The following is a 16,562-nucleotide window of genomic DNA, read 5'->3' as shown; positions in this document are numbered from 1 at the left end:
AACATTATTTATAGTGCGTAAAACTCCAACGGCTCTTTACAAAGCTCTGTCAGTAGGTACTCTGCTGTTCTCTATAATAAAACTTACAATGAAGCAAAGAATTCAATACCGGCTCTTTCAAGGGCACAGAAACAGAAGACATGGCTGTGTCCAAATGTTAAAAATTTAAAAAAAATACGGCAATTACACGGTCTAAAACAATAATTTGTAGATAACTTCTTAAAGATGCGAAAAGTGATTTATGCTGCTGATTTAACCTTGGGATTTGGTCTGATTCGGCCAATAATGAAGTTTATATGTCTGTTGAATCGTTTAGCGTGGAGTCGTGAATTGCAACTTTCCATCGACATAATTCATTTAAGTTTTTTAGGTCAATACTACTAAAACTATATAAACCTCTAACGGCTGTTATAAGTACAACCTTTTAAATGAATAAGTTAGCGTTATCCCTTTGAGTTTTAAAGAATTTTAAACTGGGTTAGAAAGAGAACGATAGTGAAACCATACCTTGTGAACTCAATTGATTTTTCTTTATGCGCAATTAGTCCGGAGAGAACTGTGGCAGATATGCCAACTAATATAGTAATAATAATAAAGTGTATTTGCCCCTTCACAATATTGGGTTTAAATGCTGCAGATATTAATCAACTTTGTGATAGCCTCTTTGTGAGCCCATATTAGGACTATAAAAGTACTGCGGTTACAGTGCGGAAAAATAACTAAAAACAAACTACAACAGATTTCTGTATCTGTTTCATGATCACTTGTTAATCTATTAGGCAAGTAGGTGATCAGCCTTTTGTGCCTGACGCATGCCGTCGACTTTTTTGGTCTAAGACAAGCCGGTTTCCTCACGATGTTATTCTTCACCGTTCGAGCTAATGTTAAATGCGCACATAGAAAGAAAATCCATTGGTCCACAGCCGGGGATCGAACCCACGAGCTCGGGGATGAGAGTCGCACGCTGAAGCCACTAGGCCAACACTGCTCTGCGGAAACATGTAGAGATCTTTAAAAATAATAGTAGCTTCCATAATTATAGTACTCTTAATAAAGACAAAATTGTATTCAAGGCAATTGTATGTTTTTTAACAAAATCCCTGGTGAGATACAAGTGTTGTCAATAAATAAATTCAAATCGTACCTTAAAGTAAAGCTACTTACTAAGGCCTATTATAATACAAATGAATATTTAAACGATCGAGTGCTTGGATATGAATTGCTCCGGTATAAAGAGGTAACGCGACAGAATCTCTCGTCTGCATTTCCAGACTCCATCATCCAGACATCCAGATTCCATTAACATCCACGACTGTTTTAATGTAAAGTGGGAGCAAACCGTGATCTGATACCCCATTTTAGAATAATTAGTATTATTATTTTCTTATGTAGCAAGTTCACATTTCAAGGATCGTCACGCTCGCTAAAATGTCATTGCTTGTGGCGGCGTCCATGTGTCGGGTTGTAACTCTCCCTAACATTTGGCCATGCGTCATACTCGTGAACGGGTGCTACTTGTAGTGACTGGTCGTACTTGAATTCGTGTATGCGGTGATGTTAGTTGTGTGCTCCTATTTCACCGTGACTCCTGCTGATAGATGATAAAGCTTAGTTTTTAATTTATTAGCTATTAATTACTAAAAGGTGTCATGTGGAACATGGTGTAATGATTGCAGCTCCTTACGACCCTTTGGTAAAACAAAAAAATGGCGACAAAAAGAGTGGCGGTGAGTTTATTGCCAGTTCTTCTCTTCCATTCTACGCCCTTGATTTGAGAACTGGCAGTAAATGTAAAATTGGAACCATTTAAAAAAATATATTTTTTTTGCATACAAAATATTATGAGGGTTTGAATTAAACGTCCGTAAAAGTATTTAAAGTCTAGCTATGGCTATGGATAGTATAATTTCTGTTGCGTCGTAATCAAGGCTTTTAAGAAATGTATAAACAGCTATTTTTCTTATCTTTCTTGGTAATAGTTAAGGAAGAAATAATAAACAAAAATATTTCTTGTTTGTTATTTGTACATTCGCTTACAAACAATAAGCATATACTTTTGTATGTTCGACATCCTGGTGGACAGAAAAACCTGTGTACAGTTTGTGTTTCCACCACACCAACTTCCTTTATATAAAGATCATTTATACAATAAATAAATAAAATAGATAATTAGTATCTTATACTAATTATCCGCTATTACTGGTATACGTATAATGACGCAAGTGTCGTTACAAAAAAGGCTATTTATCCCGGCATCGACTTGAAGTCCCACGACAATTCACTTCCCGCACAGCCCATGGCGAAGAAAAGTGAGACAAGCATATCTTAGACCTAAAAGTTTATGCCGTGTATCAGGCACACAAGGCACTTATTCATCCTAAAAATGAAATGAAACCACCCCATCCGGCAAAGTTTAAAAAAAACACCAATGCCAAGAAACGCCCATAACTTTAGTTCGAAGAACTATCTCTGACCTAAATCTTTTGCGGCCTATTACGCCCTAAGTATTCTAAATCAACCACAAAAAGGGGCCATATTTCACGCCGTACTGTCAAAGGCCTTTGTGTAACTTTTTGTGGAGTTTTTCCTATAATAGATATCCAGTTAATTAAGATATCGGAAGAGATTTAAGATTAAATTTAACTGTAACGGTGTCAGCTGTCGGCACCATTGAATTAATTCTGTTGGAAATATTTTATCTTTATTCCTTTAAAATGGTTTGTCCTAACCTAATTGAGACTGGAATTCATTCTATTACTGCTTTGTGCCGGATATCGTCATGAAATAAAAAAAAAAGTGAAACGGTATTTGAAAACTAAGCAATCAGCTATCAAAATCGAAACGGTTTCAGACTATCAAAACTTAAAACTGTCCGTATTACAGATAAAAAAGCCAGACCAATTATTAAAATTACCAATACTTCATTTAATTTTTTCCTACATAATAATTATTAAAAAGAAAATTAAAACAAATTTATAAAGTTGGGTCCCTGTGGCGGTGTACCTTTAACGCTGGCAGCAAACTGTATATTTGATTGTTATGAATAAATAGATTTTTGTATAATTTCTTGCTATATGAAGGCGATCATAGAGTCACGCATATATATGCGTGCGTATAAATGCGTAAATTTGAATAATTTGAACAAATACTAACAAGATTCCTCTATAATAACGTCTTGCTGGCTCTCAGCACTCCGCTGCAGCACTGCGAACATCACTAAGCACGCTACACGAATTTTGATCATTGTTCTTGTTTTTCACATCTTCACACTTAATTCCTCACATTGTGACGCTCGAGCGGATATCTGAAAGGAAATGTTTAAATCGTTATCAATTGCATATTAAAATAAATAAATAAAGATTTGGTCGTACATTATAATAAAAACAACATTTCGCTCAGAACTAAGTCTCAGTTTAAACATCACGAAAATACCGCTTATTTAACATTAGCTCGAACGGTGAAGGAAAACATCGTAAGAAAACGGGATTGCCTTAGACCCAAAAAGTCGACGGCGTGCGTCAGGCACAGAAGACTGCTCACCTACTTGTCGCGCCATTGATTTGTTTTATTTTTTAAATACTTAATTGAAATAAATTAAAATAGTATTGTCTTTTGTTAAAATAGCTTTTACACATTAAGAAAAACACTTTTTGAACGGATTAAAGCTATGTTTTATTATTAAAACTAATAGTTATTTACATAAATTAAAATAGTTAAAAATCATTAATAAATCTTATCGTAAAATGTTATAATTAATATGCTAAGAATATAAAGAAAAAAAATCTTCCTGAAAATTCCAGAAAATGCTCATATAGAAGGAGATACGCTGAAACACACCTTCATTGTTAACATCCCTAGGTGTCGTGCACGATTTGGTTCAGCGTTTGTTATAAAAACAGCAAGCTTGCCCTATATGCAACAGTATAATGTGGGTTAATTTAAGTGGCGGTTAAACAGGTTTGTCCTGCCTTCCAACAGGCCATATCTAGTGATTTTAGGTATATTTTTATCATCTAGTGGGATTGTGGCCCAACGTCTGTCTAGTTCTGTGTAAAAAAAGATGAGAAAACGCGGTTGATTGTAATTGGACAAATGGAATGACGTATGTCGCAAGCCCTAGTGTAGACTAGAAATGTGAACCACAATGACACGGAACGCGACGTCGTCCATTGTTTACTGGCCGTATTACATGACTGACCGACGCTGTTGTTTTGATGAATTTAAATATAGATCTCAAACTTGGGTGCTCACTTTATTGCAGCATAGAAAACTAGAAGGTTTTAGAAGCCGACTAATTGGAAGGTGATAGACGAGATTAAGGAAACAGCAAGGCAGGCAGTGATACAGTCTTGACAGAAATGGTGAGTTTGAAAGAGGCCTTTGCAAAACTAGCTACTTTCTAGATGTGTACCCTTAACATCTAGAAAGTATGACATAATAGAAATATAAATGTATTTAAATCTATCTGTACCTTCACTATTATTGACACCCAATTTAAGCGTCACAGCGCAGGATGAACTGGATGGATCTATGGTTAAGTTTTTTAAATCCATTTGTTGTCGCTTGATCGGTGTCAAAGAAGCATGACAATTCGATTTTGACTATGACAGACAAACCGGAAATGGTAGGTGTGTTACCGGCGTAATGGCACAAGGATGAGTATTTGAAATTACTGCACCTTTATCATTATACTGACACGCGACAGCCGAACCAACGCATAGTATTTGACCGAGGTAAGGGAAGGCATTGTGGATATAGCTTCCGGATACCAAGGCTGTGGGCCTATTAGGTAATTACTCTGAATATCTACGAGAATAAAAGGCATGGTCTCAACATGAATGTTACAAGATTTACACTTGTTTTTAGTAGTTAAATAAATTCTTCAAAGTGTAATAATAAACAGATTACAATAAGCCGTGCTCCAATTCACAGAAATCAACACCATGTGGTTTATTGATCTATGTTTGTTTGTGGTTTCTTTCCTGTATACAGGCTGTTATCGGAATATACGTGGTTTTAGGTATATTTGTAAATAATTAAATGTATTATGTAATAATTTGTTTTATCTAAAAATGTTTTAACGTCTTTTGTTTTGCTATAACGACATGAAGATTGTGTGTTATTTGGACTAATTATCATACTAATATTTCTCGTGTCACAGTGTTTTTAACCAAGCTTTACCGGAACTGCGTGACTGATTTTTATGAAAATTTTGTTTATATTTGGTATGTCTGAGATCCATATTCGTATACAACAATCTCGTCTTGACCGCCGTCAAATATGTCAAACTTCATACAGAAAATATGGTTTGCTGGCTGTTGAATCTAGATTTATTTTGATTGACGGTCTAGAATGTGGGCCTAAAAAATAGACCTTATTTTTTATACGACTACTTTTTATACAAAATTTTTGTATACTGTGTTTTTATACACCTTTATTTTCACTTCATTTTACCACCAATCGCCATTTCAAATAGCAATTTTATTAACGTAAAAGTAAATTAAAGCAAAACAACGAATTACACATCATCACAATTCGTTATTTATTTTTAATTTTTTAAGGCAGTTTTTGCCGTGCACTACTGCACTTAGTGTACTTCTATAGGTACAATTTTAGGGTCCTTCTAGAGCGTATCAATTCTTAAAAGGCCAGCAACGCATTCACGATTCTTCTGGCATTGAGTGTCAATGAGCGGTATCACTTAACATCAGAACCTCCTGCCCGTATAATAATAATAATCAATGGCACGACAACCTGTTTAGGTCTTGGCCTCAGATTTCTGTATCTGTTTCATGATCATTCGTAAATTGAATAGGCAAGCATTATCAGCCTTCTGAGCCTGACGTCGTTACTTTTTTTGGGTCTAAGGCAAATCTCCTGCCTGTATACCTGTTCTATAAAAAAATTGCTTTACCAAAGCCAACATTTCAACATTTATTACCATCGCATGTACGTAGGTACATTATGAATATAACCCCGCCTAACCAAATGTACAACAAAGGAAATACTCAATGAATTCAAGGGCTTCCATAGAATTTTATTCATTAGAATCGTATTATCATTACAAAAGGCTAACATTGGACTGACCACTTTTAACATAAAACAGCTTTTATAATTGTATACATATTTCACTAAAAAATTCTATTTAACCTTAAAAGTAATAATAATCAGGCGCTTTAATCTGTTTGTTATAGGCAAGTCGATGATCAGTCTGACGCTGTTGGGTCTAGGGTATGAAGGTTTCTACACAATGTTTTTCTTCATACGAGTGTTAAATGCGCACATAGAAAGTCCGTTCACAGTTGTTTCTAACGAATTCAAGGATAGGAATTGCACGCTTATACCACTAGGCCAACGCTCTTTGTGTGTTTTATTTACTAACAAACGTATACAAAAAAATACTCTTTTTTACCGTATTGAAGCTATGTAATTATTTTAGATAATTTTAAATTTTTCCGACGTTTCGCGTGCGTGGTCACGGGGACTGAAGACAAAAGGTATTGGATGTCAAAAAGTATCACGGCTGTAGAGAAAGTTGTGTTATCTGTATTTATTTCCCCGGAGTTGGTATCGACTAAAAGATGACGGGTTTTTGCAGAAATTACTCACGGTGTCCTCTATTTTCGCGGATTGTTTGTCTTGGGCTTTTAATTTGGATATTATGGGATCCCAGGTGTTTGATAATTTTAGGCCGTCTTCTCTATTGAAATTGGGGTGTCTTTTTATTTCAATGGCTTCGCGTACCAATCTTGGAAAGAATTTTTTTTTCTTTCGCAAGTACTTTCGGTTGGTCAATGCGTATGTAATGATTAGGCCTATCTAGTGTGTGTTCACAGATTGCTGATTTTGTGTGTCGTCTATATCTTAAAATTTAAAATAATATAAGTTTATAATAATACATAGCTTCAATCCGGAAAAAAAGTGTTCTCTTTAAATGTGTAAAAGCATAACAAGAGACAATACTAAAAAAAATTTTTGACTATGAAAATAATTTGAAGTATATTATAAAATAAGTATTTAAATTTACTAATGCCACGCTAAACATGTCCTTTTTAACGCAACCATAGATAATCGAATAGTGTAACTGTGTAATAATATATAATCTGTGTAAATAACAGTATTGAATATTTAAACAACTAGAATAATTCATAATATGAAAATCAATGTGTATATTAGTTAAACATTGAACAGGATGTAATATACACCACAAGACCACGAGGGCACCGCAACTTGGTCGATATTCCGTACTTAGCAGAAGCACTTAGCTTAGAATATATTATCTAATTATTGTTTAGCGTCTGTAGCTTCTAAGGTGTTCTTCTATAGCTTTTAAGGAACGGGTGGAGCTGAGAGATCTGTAATATATGGGGTTTTTTGTGTAATATTTAAGACGCTATTTGATATTATCTAGAGATGTAACAACTACTAATTATAAAAAATACCAGCAGAAAAGCTTATTTCTAAAGCTTCGTAAGCTTGAGATAGACTGTAAAAAGAAGGTTTATTTAATAACATATAGATATAACAACTGTTTAATTATATTGCCTATTGATGGAATCTGCCTTAGAATCTTTTTTAGCACAAGAGATTTACGCAAGAGTGAGAAGAGATTGTGTCCAAGTACAGTTACTGTTAAGAAGTTTATATGTAACAACAAGAAGCGAAATAAGTTAGTTTTTATATTTTTTTACAGGAGGCTGCTGACCTTTAAGGAAATGATACGCCCACTTCTCGAGGCCTCTTAAGTCATATCGGAAATACCTAATATTTAAAACGTAAATATTCAAAGAGAAAATAATACCATTTAGACTTTATAAAACAGAACTAATACAAAATAAATGTTTATTAATTTTCTACACTGGGTTTACGAGATACAAAACTCCACTGCGAGAGATTTAAAAAACGTTGTAACAAGTTTAAATATTCACGGGAACCGACGCTGCTATAAAATGCACCCAAAGGGCGATAAAAAGTGTAATCAGTGATCCTCAACCAATAAGATAAGTTAAAGGAGCCGGCAGGTGTTGTAAATGAAAATTGTTTATTTTTACGAGAAACTAGTATAAGTTTGAGCAGGATGTTGAACGACTTCATTTTGTATAGGTCGAAAGTGTTAGCTTCTTACAAACTACTGTAATTCGATACTCAAGTATTCATATAATACGATGTATGACAGATCTAACAAATCCATATATTGTCCATAAATATAGGGGCTGGTGAAGTATTACGTAAGCTGATTTACTGCAATTAATACAACCCCCCCCCCCTCGTTCCTCTTGTCAGCACAAGTAAGCAAAGCTCTCAAAATAATACTACATAAATATATTAGTTTTTAGTAGGAATTCTCGAAAATGCATTTCGTTTTCAAGCATAGTAATGGCATAGTTGTGTAAATAGTAAAATATTACTGTTGACGTAATCACTAATCACCAATTAAGAAAATCTAAGAGGCTAAAATATTTCCTAGTTAAGATTCAATCCTTAATCCGACGGTTAAGATTTCCGTTAAAAATATATCAGTTTTAATACTTTTGCGAAAATACATTAATTTTATTTGCTACTGGCAAGTAAGGCAAATGAGTGGGAAAAAGAGTTTTATAACAAAAACCCGGTAGTCCAGAGTTTGAGGACAAATTAAAGAATTGTTACGGGTTTGGTAGGTATTAAAGGCCTGTATGTATTAAAGATTGTCAATAACGAAAATGTGTGTTACCGCCTTACTCAGAGACGTCTTATTTTATGTATAGCTTAACAGTACTGTTGCTAGATAATCAGTTAACGCCTGATTAAGAGCAAATAGAGCAATAAAAGACAACTTTTAACTTTACATTCTCTCTATTTTTCTTTCTCTCTCTCTCTTACTTTCCCTGTCTCTCCTTTTGGACCTCTAACTTAGCTGGTAAGATCAGTTGTATGGATCAAATGTATATCTGAAATAGTACTTATAAAACTTTCTCAAGTCATCTACGACATAAAACCGCTCATAAAAATGTTTTGCAGTAAAACGTTTGAGATTGATTGACGCATTGAACTATATCCGTAGGCCATAAACTATACATTCTATAAACGAAATTGTACTAAAGTTCAGGATTTATTGTTGAGATAAAGATACCTTTCCCGTTCTTTGTATGGATCATTTTTACTAGCGTAACTTAAACCCAATACAACATAGGGTCCTTCAAGAAATGAGCGTACCAATTCTAAAAACAGGAAACGTGTGTCGTTTCGGAGGTTTTCCCTAAGTATTTCTATATAGAATAGGAGGCAATTGACCAGGAAGCTCATCTGATCTTAAGTGATACCGCCCATGGAAACTTACATTGCCAGAAGGCTCGCAAGTGCGTTGCCGGACTTTAAAGTAATATGTGTTACCCAATATTCTTTATCAGAGTCTAATACAGTGAAGTGAGAATGCAGACAAACAATGAACGATTTGTTTATTTACACACAATTATAAAAATTAAATTACACAGTCATAGGGACAATTACGGGACACTGTCTCCTAAATAAACAACTCTTTCTCCTTGCGACAGACAATCCCTTGTGCAGAAGAATCAGTCACGCGCGTAGTTCTGGAATGCGTAGCTGTGGCTTGCCAACGAGCAGAAATTCTGGGCGAGGAACTAGCTGGCTCAATTAGCCCTTAACGTACAACGGACCAAATGTGCGACTAAGCGCGGACTAAGTCCACATTACTACTATTACTATACAGTGCGGACGGTTTATCTCTAAACAGTTCGACTTAGTTTTAAGAAAATATGTTAACATTAAGCACTTTTTTTTAATATCTCGAAGACATGTGCATAAAGTACAGACTACATTTAAAACCTTATAACAGAATATCCAACTCATTAACAAGCCTTCATTTTCACAACGCCGTGACGTTTTAATTATTTCTACGAAGATGATATCAAGTGGATATGACAGAATTCGCTACTGCTTATTAAAAATGGCGGTGTATTGTACTTTTGTCTAACGTACTTGTTATTATGTTAATAACTAGCATCCGCACTAACATAAAATAATAATAATTATTATTTAAAATAAAATTTTCTATATGAATTCTGAGGCAATCCAGCCTCTTGATACAATAGGAACTAGCCGCAAGAGAACTAAACCTTTTGAGTTACTTAGTGTAGTGTCAAGTGCATAGTGTGAAAACATTATAAAACACTAAGACTGGTAATGAACATTAACTTTAGTTTAAGCTTTTCACTAGTTCTGTAGAGAATTAAGTCAACATTACTTATTATTATTATTTAAACTAAATTGTTATTCATGCCATATATACTTCTTTTGTGAACGTTTAAATAATATGTTTGTGAGTCTGTTAGGTGTATTTAAATTACCAGTATACCTAATATTTATATTTTGCACAGGAATTTCATAGTAATATTAAAAATAATGTCGCTAAATCAAGCCAATGTTAACATATATGCTTTAGTTACACACACTGTGCACACCAACACCTTACACGCATTATATCTGTATATATTACTGTTTTGATTTAATATTTAATTTGTATTTTATTTAGTACCCGTAAGTGTTTTTATTCATTAAAAGACATGGTGCAAAGGGCGGTCTTATCGCTACTCTGCGATCGCTTCTAGGCAACCATAACATTAGATCGCGAAAGAATTTGTTTGAAGAAGTTGTCAAAACTACGGAGTCGAACTAAAACCTTTCTGTCTCCAATCATTGACTGGTTTGATTAGTATTTTGGGTCCATCAGCTTTAACCAGCTATTTAACTAATATATTGCAGATATTGTAAATTTATTTTAAATATTTATTAAAATCAACATATCATGTTATCTATATATATGTCGCATTAAAATAATAATAAAATCAGAGAGTTAATTGAATCTCTAGGCAATTAAAAATCGATATTCAATCAAGTCACTAGCATTTTGATTTAAATAGAGCAGCGTCGAAAACGTTTAACTATCTGTCTGACCGAAAGCCAGCGTGTGAAACAAGATGGTTAAACAAGACTCCGCCATTATTATTTCATTTGTTATTGTTATTTCGGTGTGATCGATCTTTAATTAACTGTCTAGAAATTCAATTAACTCTCTGACTTGACTACTCCGACATATACATAATAATAACAATAATTAAAAATCTAATAAATTTAAAAAATCAAACAAATTTAAAAAATCAAACAAATTTAAAAAATCAAACAAATTTAAAAAATCAAACAAATTAAAAAAATCAATCAAATTTAAAAAAATCAAACAAATTTAAAAAATCAAACAAATTTAAAAAGCTTGATCCCTGTGGCGGTGAACCTTTAATTCTGGCAGCGTTCGCTGTATTGCGATTCTTACTCATTGAGTGACGAAAGCACCAGCCCTAGGGTTGTAAGTATTATCTAACAGGCGCCAATTCAAAACTTTAATTAGCGCCTTTGCACTTGAACCCCACGGCCCAAGAGTCTCTTCTCCAAAATCAGAACTGGAGGAAAGACTCTTATATTTGAGCTGTTATTATTTTCCGTCTGTTTTAATATTCTCTCTTCAATTCCTCGAAATAGGAACATATTCAACTTCTAAAACATCTAATTAAATTCAAAGCTTCCAAGTTTTTAAGCCACTTATAGAAAGTTTTGTCTTTGCCGACTGTCACAAAGTATAACTTATATTGAGTTTAGTTTAAGTATAGTTTTCTTGGATTTTTTTATGTTACAGGGGGCAAACGGGCAGGAGGTTTGCCTAATTGGCTAATACTTTAGGCAAACCCTACAATTATCGTTATATTACAACAGCTTTACACAAAACCTTAATTACAAACTTAAACCTCGCGAAGACCCAACTCAACAACAACTCAAGTCAAGTTGACCAAGAACTCTATTGAAAAGAACTGTACGAAAACCCGTGTGATAAATGAGTTTATCGTGATGTTCGACTATCGTATACGACTTGGCGAAGGACTCTCTTCCATTATATCCAGTGATTTATAAAAACTTTCTAATAGATACATGATTAATTAATTATTTTACCAACACTAATTAAACAATCTGTGTGTGAAAAGTGTTGCCTTCAGTGTGCGACTCTCATCCCTGAGGTCCCAAGCTGTGCATCGATCGGTGCATCATCGGCACATTGGCTCGAACGGTGAAGGAAAACATCGTGAGGAAACCGGCTTGCCTTAGACCCAAAAAGCCGACGGCGTCAGGAACAAAAGGCTGATCACCAACTTGCCTATTAGATTAACTAATGATTATGAAACAGATACAGAAATCTGAGGCCTACAATTAAAAAAGGTTGTAGTGCTAATTATTGATTTTATATGCTACGAAAACAGTGTTAAATTGTAAGACTATTTATAGAAAATCTCTGTATCGATTGTTAAACCCAACTACGTAATACCGCAATCTGTACAATATCAACGCGTAGGCGCATAAATTATTCTAACCACGCGTTACTCGTACCTAATAAAATGCGGTAGGTTTCGTATTGGATAAATCATAGAGCGCGATCGGTGTTCATAGTCAATTAAACAAAAGGAAATTGAGCATTCAATATTTTACGAATAAACCAGAAATTGTTGTGTTAATGATTCAATTAAAACAGTGCTAACTTGGTTCAGATTGTTCCCTCGGTAACATTGAATTATATTTATAGTTCAATACAGCAACGAAATTTATTTTCTGATTTTAATTTGTTTTGTTTATTTACCTTGTGGCAGTAATACAGTACAATTAAAATAATTAAATAAAAAGTAAGGCAACTGGCGTCTTTATCGCTTTCGAGCGATCTCTTTCAGGCACGTGGCCGCAAGTGTAAAACTACATGAAATATAAAATTACTTAGACAAAACTTATAGACCAAAGCAAAGCAATTGAAACGCGACTAATTTCAAGAACCATAGAACCCCTTTTACAACGTAAAATGTATTTATTTATTTATAAAAGCATACCAACGCTCGGTACACTCACACTCGGTCGGTAAAATCGATTTTAACGATTTCGAGTCACACAACTATGGATATCCAGATCTAGCTCGTTTATCAGAATGCTCGATCTGGATATCGGTTTGAAATTGGAACTATACTGAACTTTTTGAAATCTTTCTTAAAATGACTGTGTCACCGCTAACTCTTCATGATCAACCCAGAGAACAGCTAGATTCCTTATATTGACTGTTAAATTTAAACTTTATTCTAAATGACATGTCAATTTCTTATATTAAATGTAATATATCTCAAGAGCATTCGTTTCGGAATTCTCTTGTGTTCATATTAACGAACGCGCTCTAGCTTTCATCCAGATAGATTTTGTTTTAAATGAACCTATAAATCAACAACAACTTTATGGAAAGTTATGTTTACAATTGTAGCAATAAATAAGAGGCCTTTTTTATTGACGCCACAAACATTGATTTACGTATTCTGTTGTATATAAAAATTAAGGATAACGGGACATCATCACAGAACATTACGAGTCATTGTTCACGAGTCTTTCTTAAGACAGTTTTTGCCGCGCACCACCGCCATGTGCCCACTGGAGAATTTCCGAATCAATTCAATAGGGTCCTTCAAGAAAAGAACCATGGGCGGCGGTATCACTTAACATCAGGTAAGGAGGCTTCCCCGTTTGCCTCCTATTACATAAAAAAAAACAAATCTTCTGACTGCTCTGTGCCTGATACACGTGAATATTATTACTCCAGTACCCTTGCGCTTTTACCGGGCACATTGGGGTATGCTGCTGGGGGATGCTTCATAAAGCACTTTACGGAGGGGGCAATCCGAAATCTACTTGGCACTTAATGTTTTGAAGGGGCATGGGTCTGCTTCCAGCATTGCTTAGACTGTATATGTCTGAAAAGTATTTCGTAATGCTGTGTGAGTGGACCTCACGAGTCGTCCGTCAATGATTTCGCTGTTTCATCGTTTTCTCAGTTCTTCACTAGTACTGAATATTTGTGACAGGTTTGGGAAGACTGAGATGTGAATTTTTCTGTTCGAATCAGTAGTTGCCGAGATCTGCGCGTTGCTAAAAGGACGTGAAAAGTAATAAAGGCAAATAATATTCCTACTATATATAAATTGGACACGCGTTTAAGTTATAACTTAAAATAAGTTCTTGTTTTATGTAAGGAATTTCAGTCACTAAGCATACGCCAACACTCCCCCTAGACGGGACGCTAACAGCGGAGTCTAGTCCGCAATTAACGAAAATTCTACAGCATTAATTATAGGTCCAGTGGCTAATGCACAAAGGAATAATAGATATAAAAAAATAAAGTCTTGGAATCGATTCGTAACGAAACAATCATTTTTACGAGTTCTGTACGTGTAAACACCATAAAACAAACCCAAAAATTGTGTGCCTTATAACCTCCGGTGGCCCATAGTTATAACAATGTTAACATAAACTTAAATCAAAACCATAAATAACATAATCCGTAACCAAAAAGGATGTTTATGTCAGTCCGTTTGTTCTAATTTATCGTTCCAATACAGGTAATATTGGTATACTATATAGTAACTTCCTACTGTATATATAATATATTTACTTGATTGCTGTTCCTATGAAATAAATATTCAACAATAGTGTTTATTGCTTATAAAATTCGTAAATTAATAAATAAATAATTACAAAATACGTCGTATAACTGAGCATATTTTATATTCTGTATAAACTATATTTCAATATTTCAAAATGGGTAATAATTTATTATATTCTACTATTTATCTACATCCATATGAACATTTCATGAAAATATTAGGACGCTAAAAACCGCGGCGTGTAGAATATACTGAGACGTACCTATTAAATCTATTTTCCTACTTCTTTAGTACATGTCTATTTTCGGATCAACGTCGCAAAATTTAAAATTTTGTATTTCCACCACCGGTAATAACGCTACCTCCAACTACACAATTGTAAAGAATATCTACTCAGAACAACAAAGCTGTGTGTTAAAACTAATACCAAACGTATATTTTCATCCTAATTGATAATATCTAACTAATAAGTTAAAGTTAGTTGATCGGATATTCTAGTAACTTATTTGAATTTTGTAACGACAATTATTAAAAATGTTAAACTTACAATTTAATTCACAGTGCTTAAGTAATCCATACAATTAACTGTCACTACACTACACTGTTTATTTTTTAATTTTAACTTATTTTTCACAGTCCACAGACACAGCAAAATTTGAAAACGATTTCAAATCGAACGTTACGATCGCTGTTACATTCGATCGCGGACAACACAACCACTCATAGAAACGGCCACCGCGCGACTGAACGAGAACTGAGGAGTGAGGACCAAAGACCGATCAACGTCGAACGAATTGAACGACATGCGCTATGTATGGGAAGATGGAGGGTTGCGGAATGGGGTGTAGGGGCGAAGTAAGGCCAGATACAATGGTTCGACCGCATCAATACAGCAATATGTACACAAATTTATCGGCCCTATTTTTCTAATAGCTATCACATACATTCTGCCAAAATTAATTACGTAGTTTCCTCTTTATGTAGAAAGTTGGGTTTGCATCATGTAAATTAAGAACTTATCTAAAAATGGGTAATGAATCTTAAAAGAATACATTACTTATTTTTTACTTGTTAGAATTCATTTACTGCGACTTTTTCAGTCGCGTCGTTTCGAGAATACTCTACCTTACAAGCGTAAAATTAAAACTCGTAAGGCCCAATTTATGTTACGTAATTAAAATTTACATGTTAGAACCCGCATTCAAACACATTCACTAATTTTGTAATAGTTATTATTTCTTAAAACTCTTTTCAGAGTGGTCGTAGTGAGTTTCTGGTCCACATCGTTGTTTTGTTCCGGAACCGCTGCAGCTGCATCATCTTCACTAGCCGGCTGTCGGAGATCGGCCACGCTAACTTTTTGCCTCTACATGGTCCCGGTTGGCAAGTAGTAGTATTTCTCTATAGTATTTAATACCATGGGATATGATATATAAGATCTTTAATATGACATATACGAGGCTTTTCTGTATTTGAGGTACACAGCACAGCGTAAACACAATTCAAAAGACAGTGACGCACGTATTCTTAGGAAAATTTTTCTAAGCATATATGATATCGAGTAGGGTAGCATCTCGCAAGAACTAAGCTCGCCAAAAGAGGCTGAGCTGAGCTATCAGGCCCCATCAAGCCAATAACGAGATTCCAATTTAAAAAAAATGTGTGTGTGTGTTTATGAATACGCGTTAGAAGTTATTCTTCTTTATGCGTAACAAGCTAAAAAACTTTTTTTTAAATTTTTATGTTTTGCCTTATTCTACGTTTGTAGAAAAAACTACACTAACAATAGAAAAAAGGAATTTAATATATTGAAAGCTGTTTTATTATAACGCAGTTAAATAAAGTTTATTTAAATATCACAAAACAATTATTTCTACATAATTTAAAAAAAATATAAATTTCAGTGTGTCGGTTTTTTGTGACGATGTGCGGGTGTCGGATTTTTTGACGGTGGGTGCGAGCATCATAAAAATGTACTCTTAGCGTTTCTCCCTAACGCGCCAAAAGAAGTATAACTTCAAAAGGCGAGCAGCAGTCGTTCGCCAGACA

At 34.3% G+C, this 16,562-nt stretch overlaps 1 protein-coding gene across 1 annotated transcript in view; it reads right to left on the bottom strand.

The window, feature by feature from the left end:
* Positions 1 to 15,244, bottom strand: part of LOC123720471 (protein turtle homolog A-like) — a 56,126-nt gene extending 40,882 nt beyond the window's left edge. The window contains exons 1-2 of the mRNA XM_045677086.1: positions 15,061 to 15,244; positions 3,154 to 3,304 (exon numbers count right to left, since the gene is read on the bottom strand). Of these exons, the coding sequence (XP_045533042.1) occupies positions 3,154 to 3,244 (91 nt within the window). The 5' untranslated portion in view covers positions 3,245 to 3,304; positions 15,061 to 15,244. The remainder of the gene's footprint in view (positions 1 to 3,153; positions 3,305 to 15,060) is intronic.
* Between the last annotated feature and the right edge of the window lie 1,318 nt (positions 15,245 to 16,562).

The sequence above is a fragment of the Pieris brassicae genome, chromosome 2 (genome assembly GCF_905147105.1).
Source record: "Pieris brassicae chromosome 2, ilPieBrab1.1, whole genome shotgun sequence".
In the NCBI taxonomy this organism is placed as follows: Eukaryota; Metazoa; Arthropoda; class Insecta; order Lepidoptera; family Pieridae; genus Pieris; species Pieris brassicae.
The sequence above is the reverse complement of the archived record's forward strand: the minus strand, read 5'-3'. Positions and strand labels throughout refer to the sequence as shown.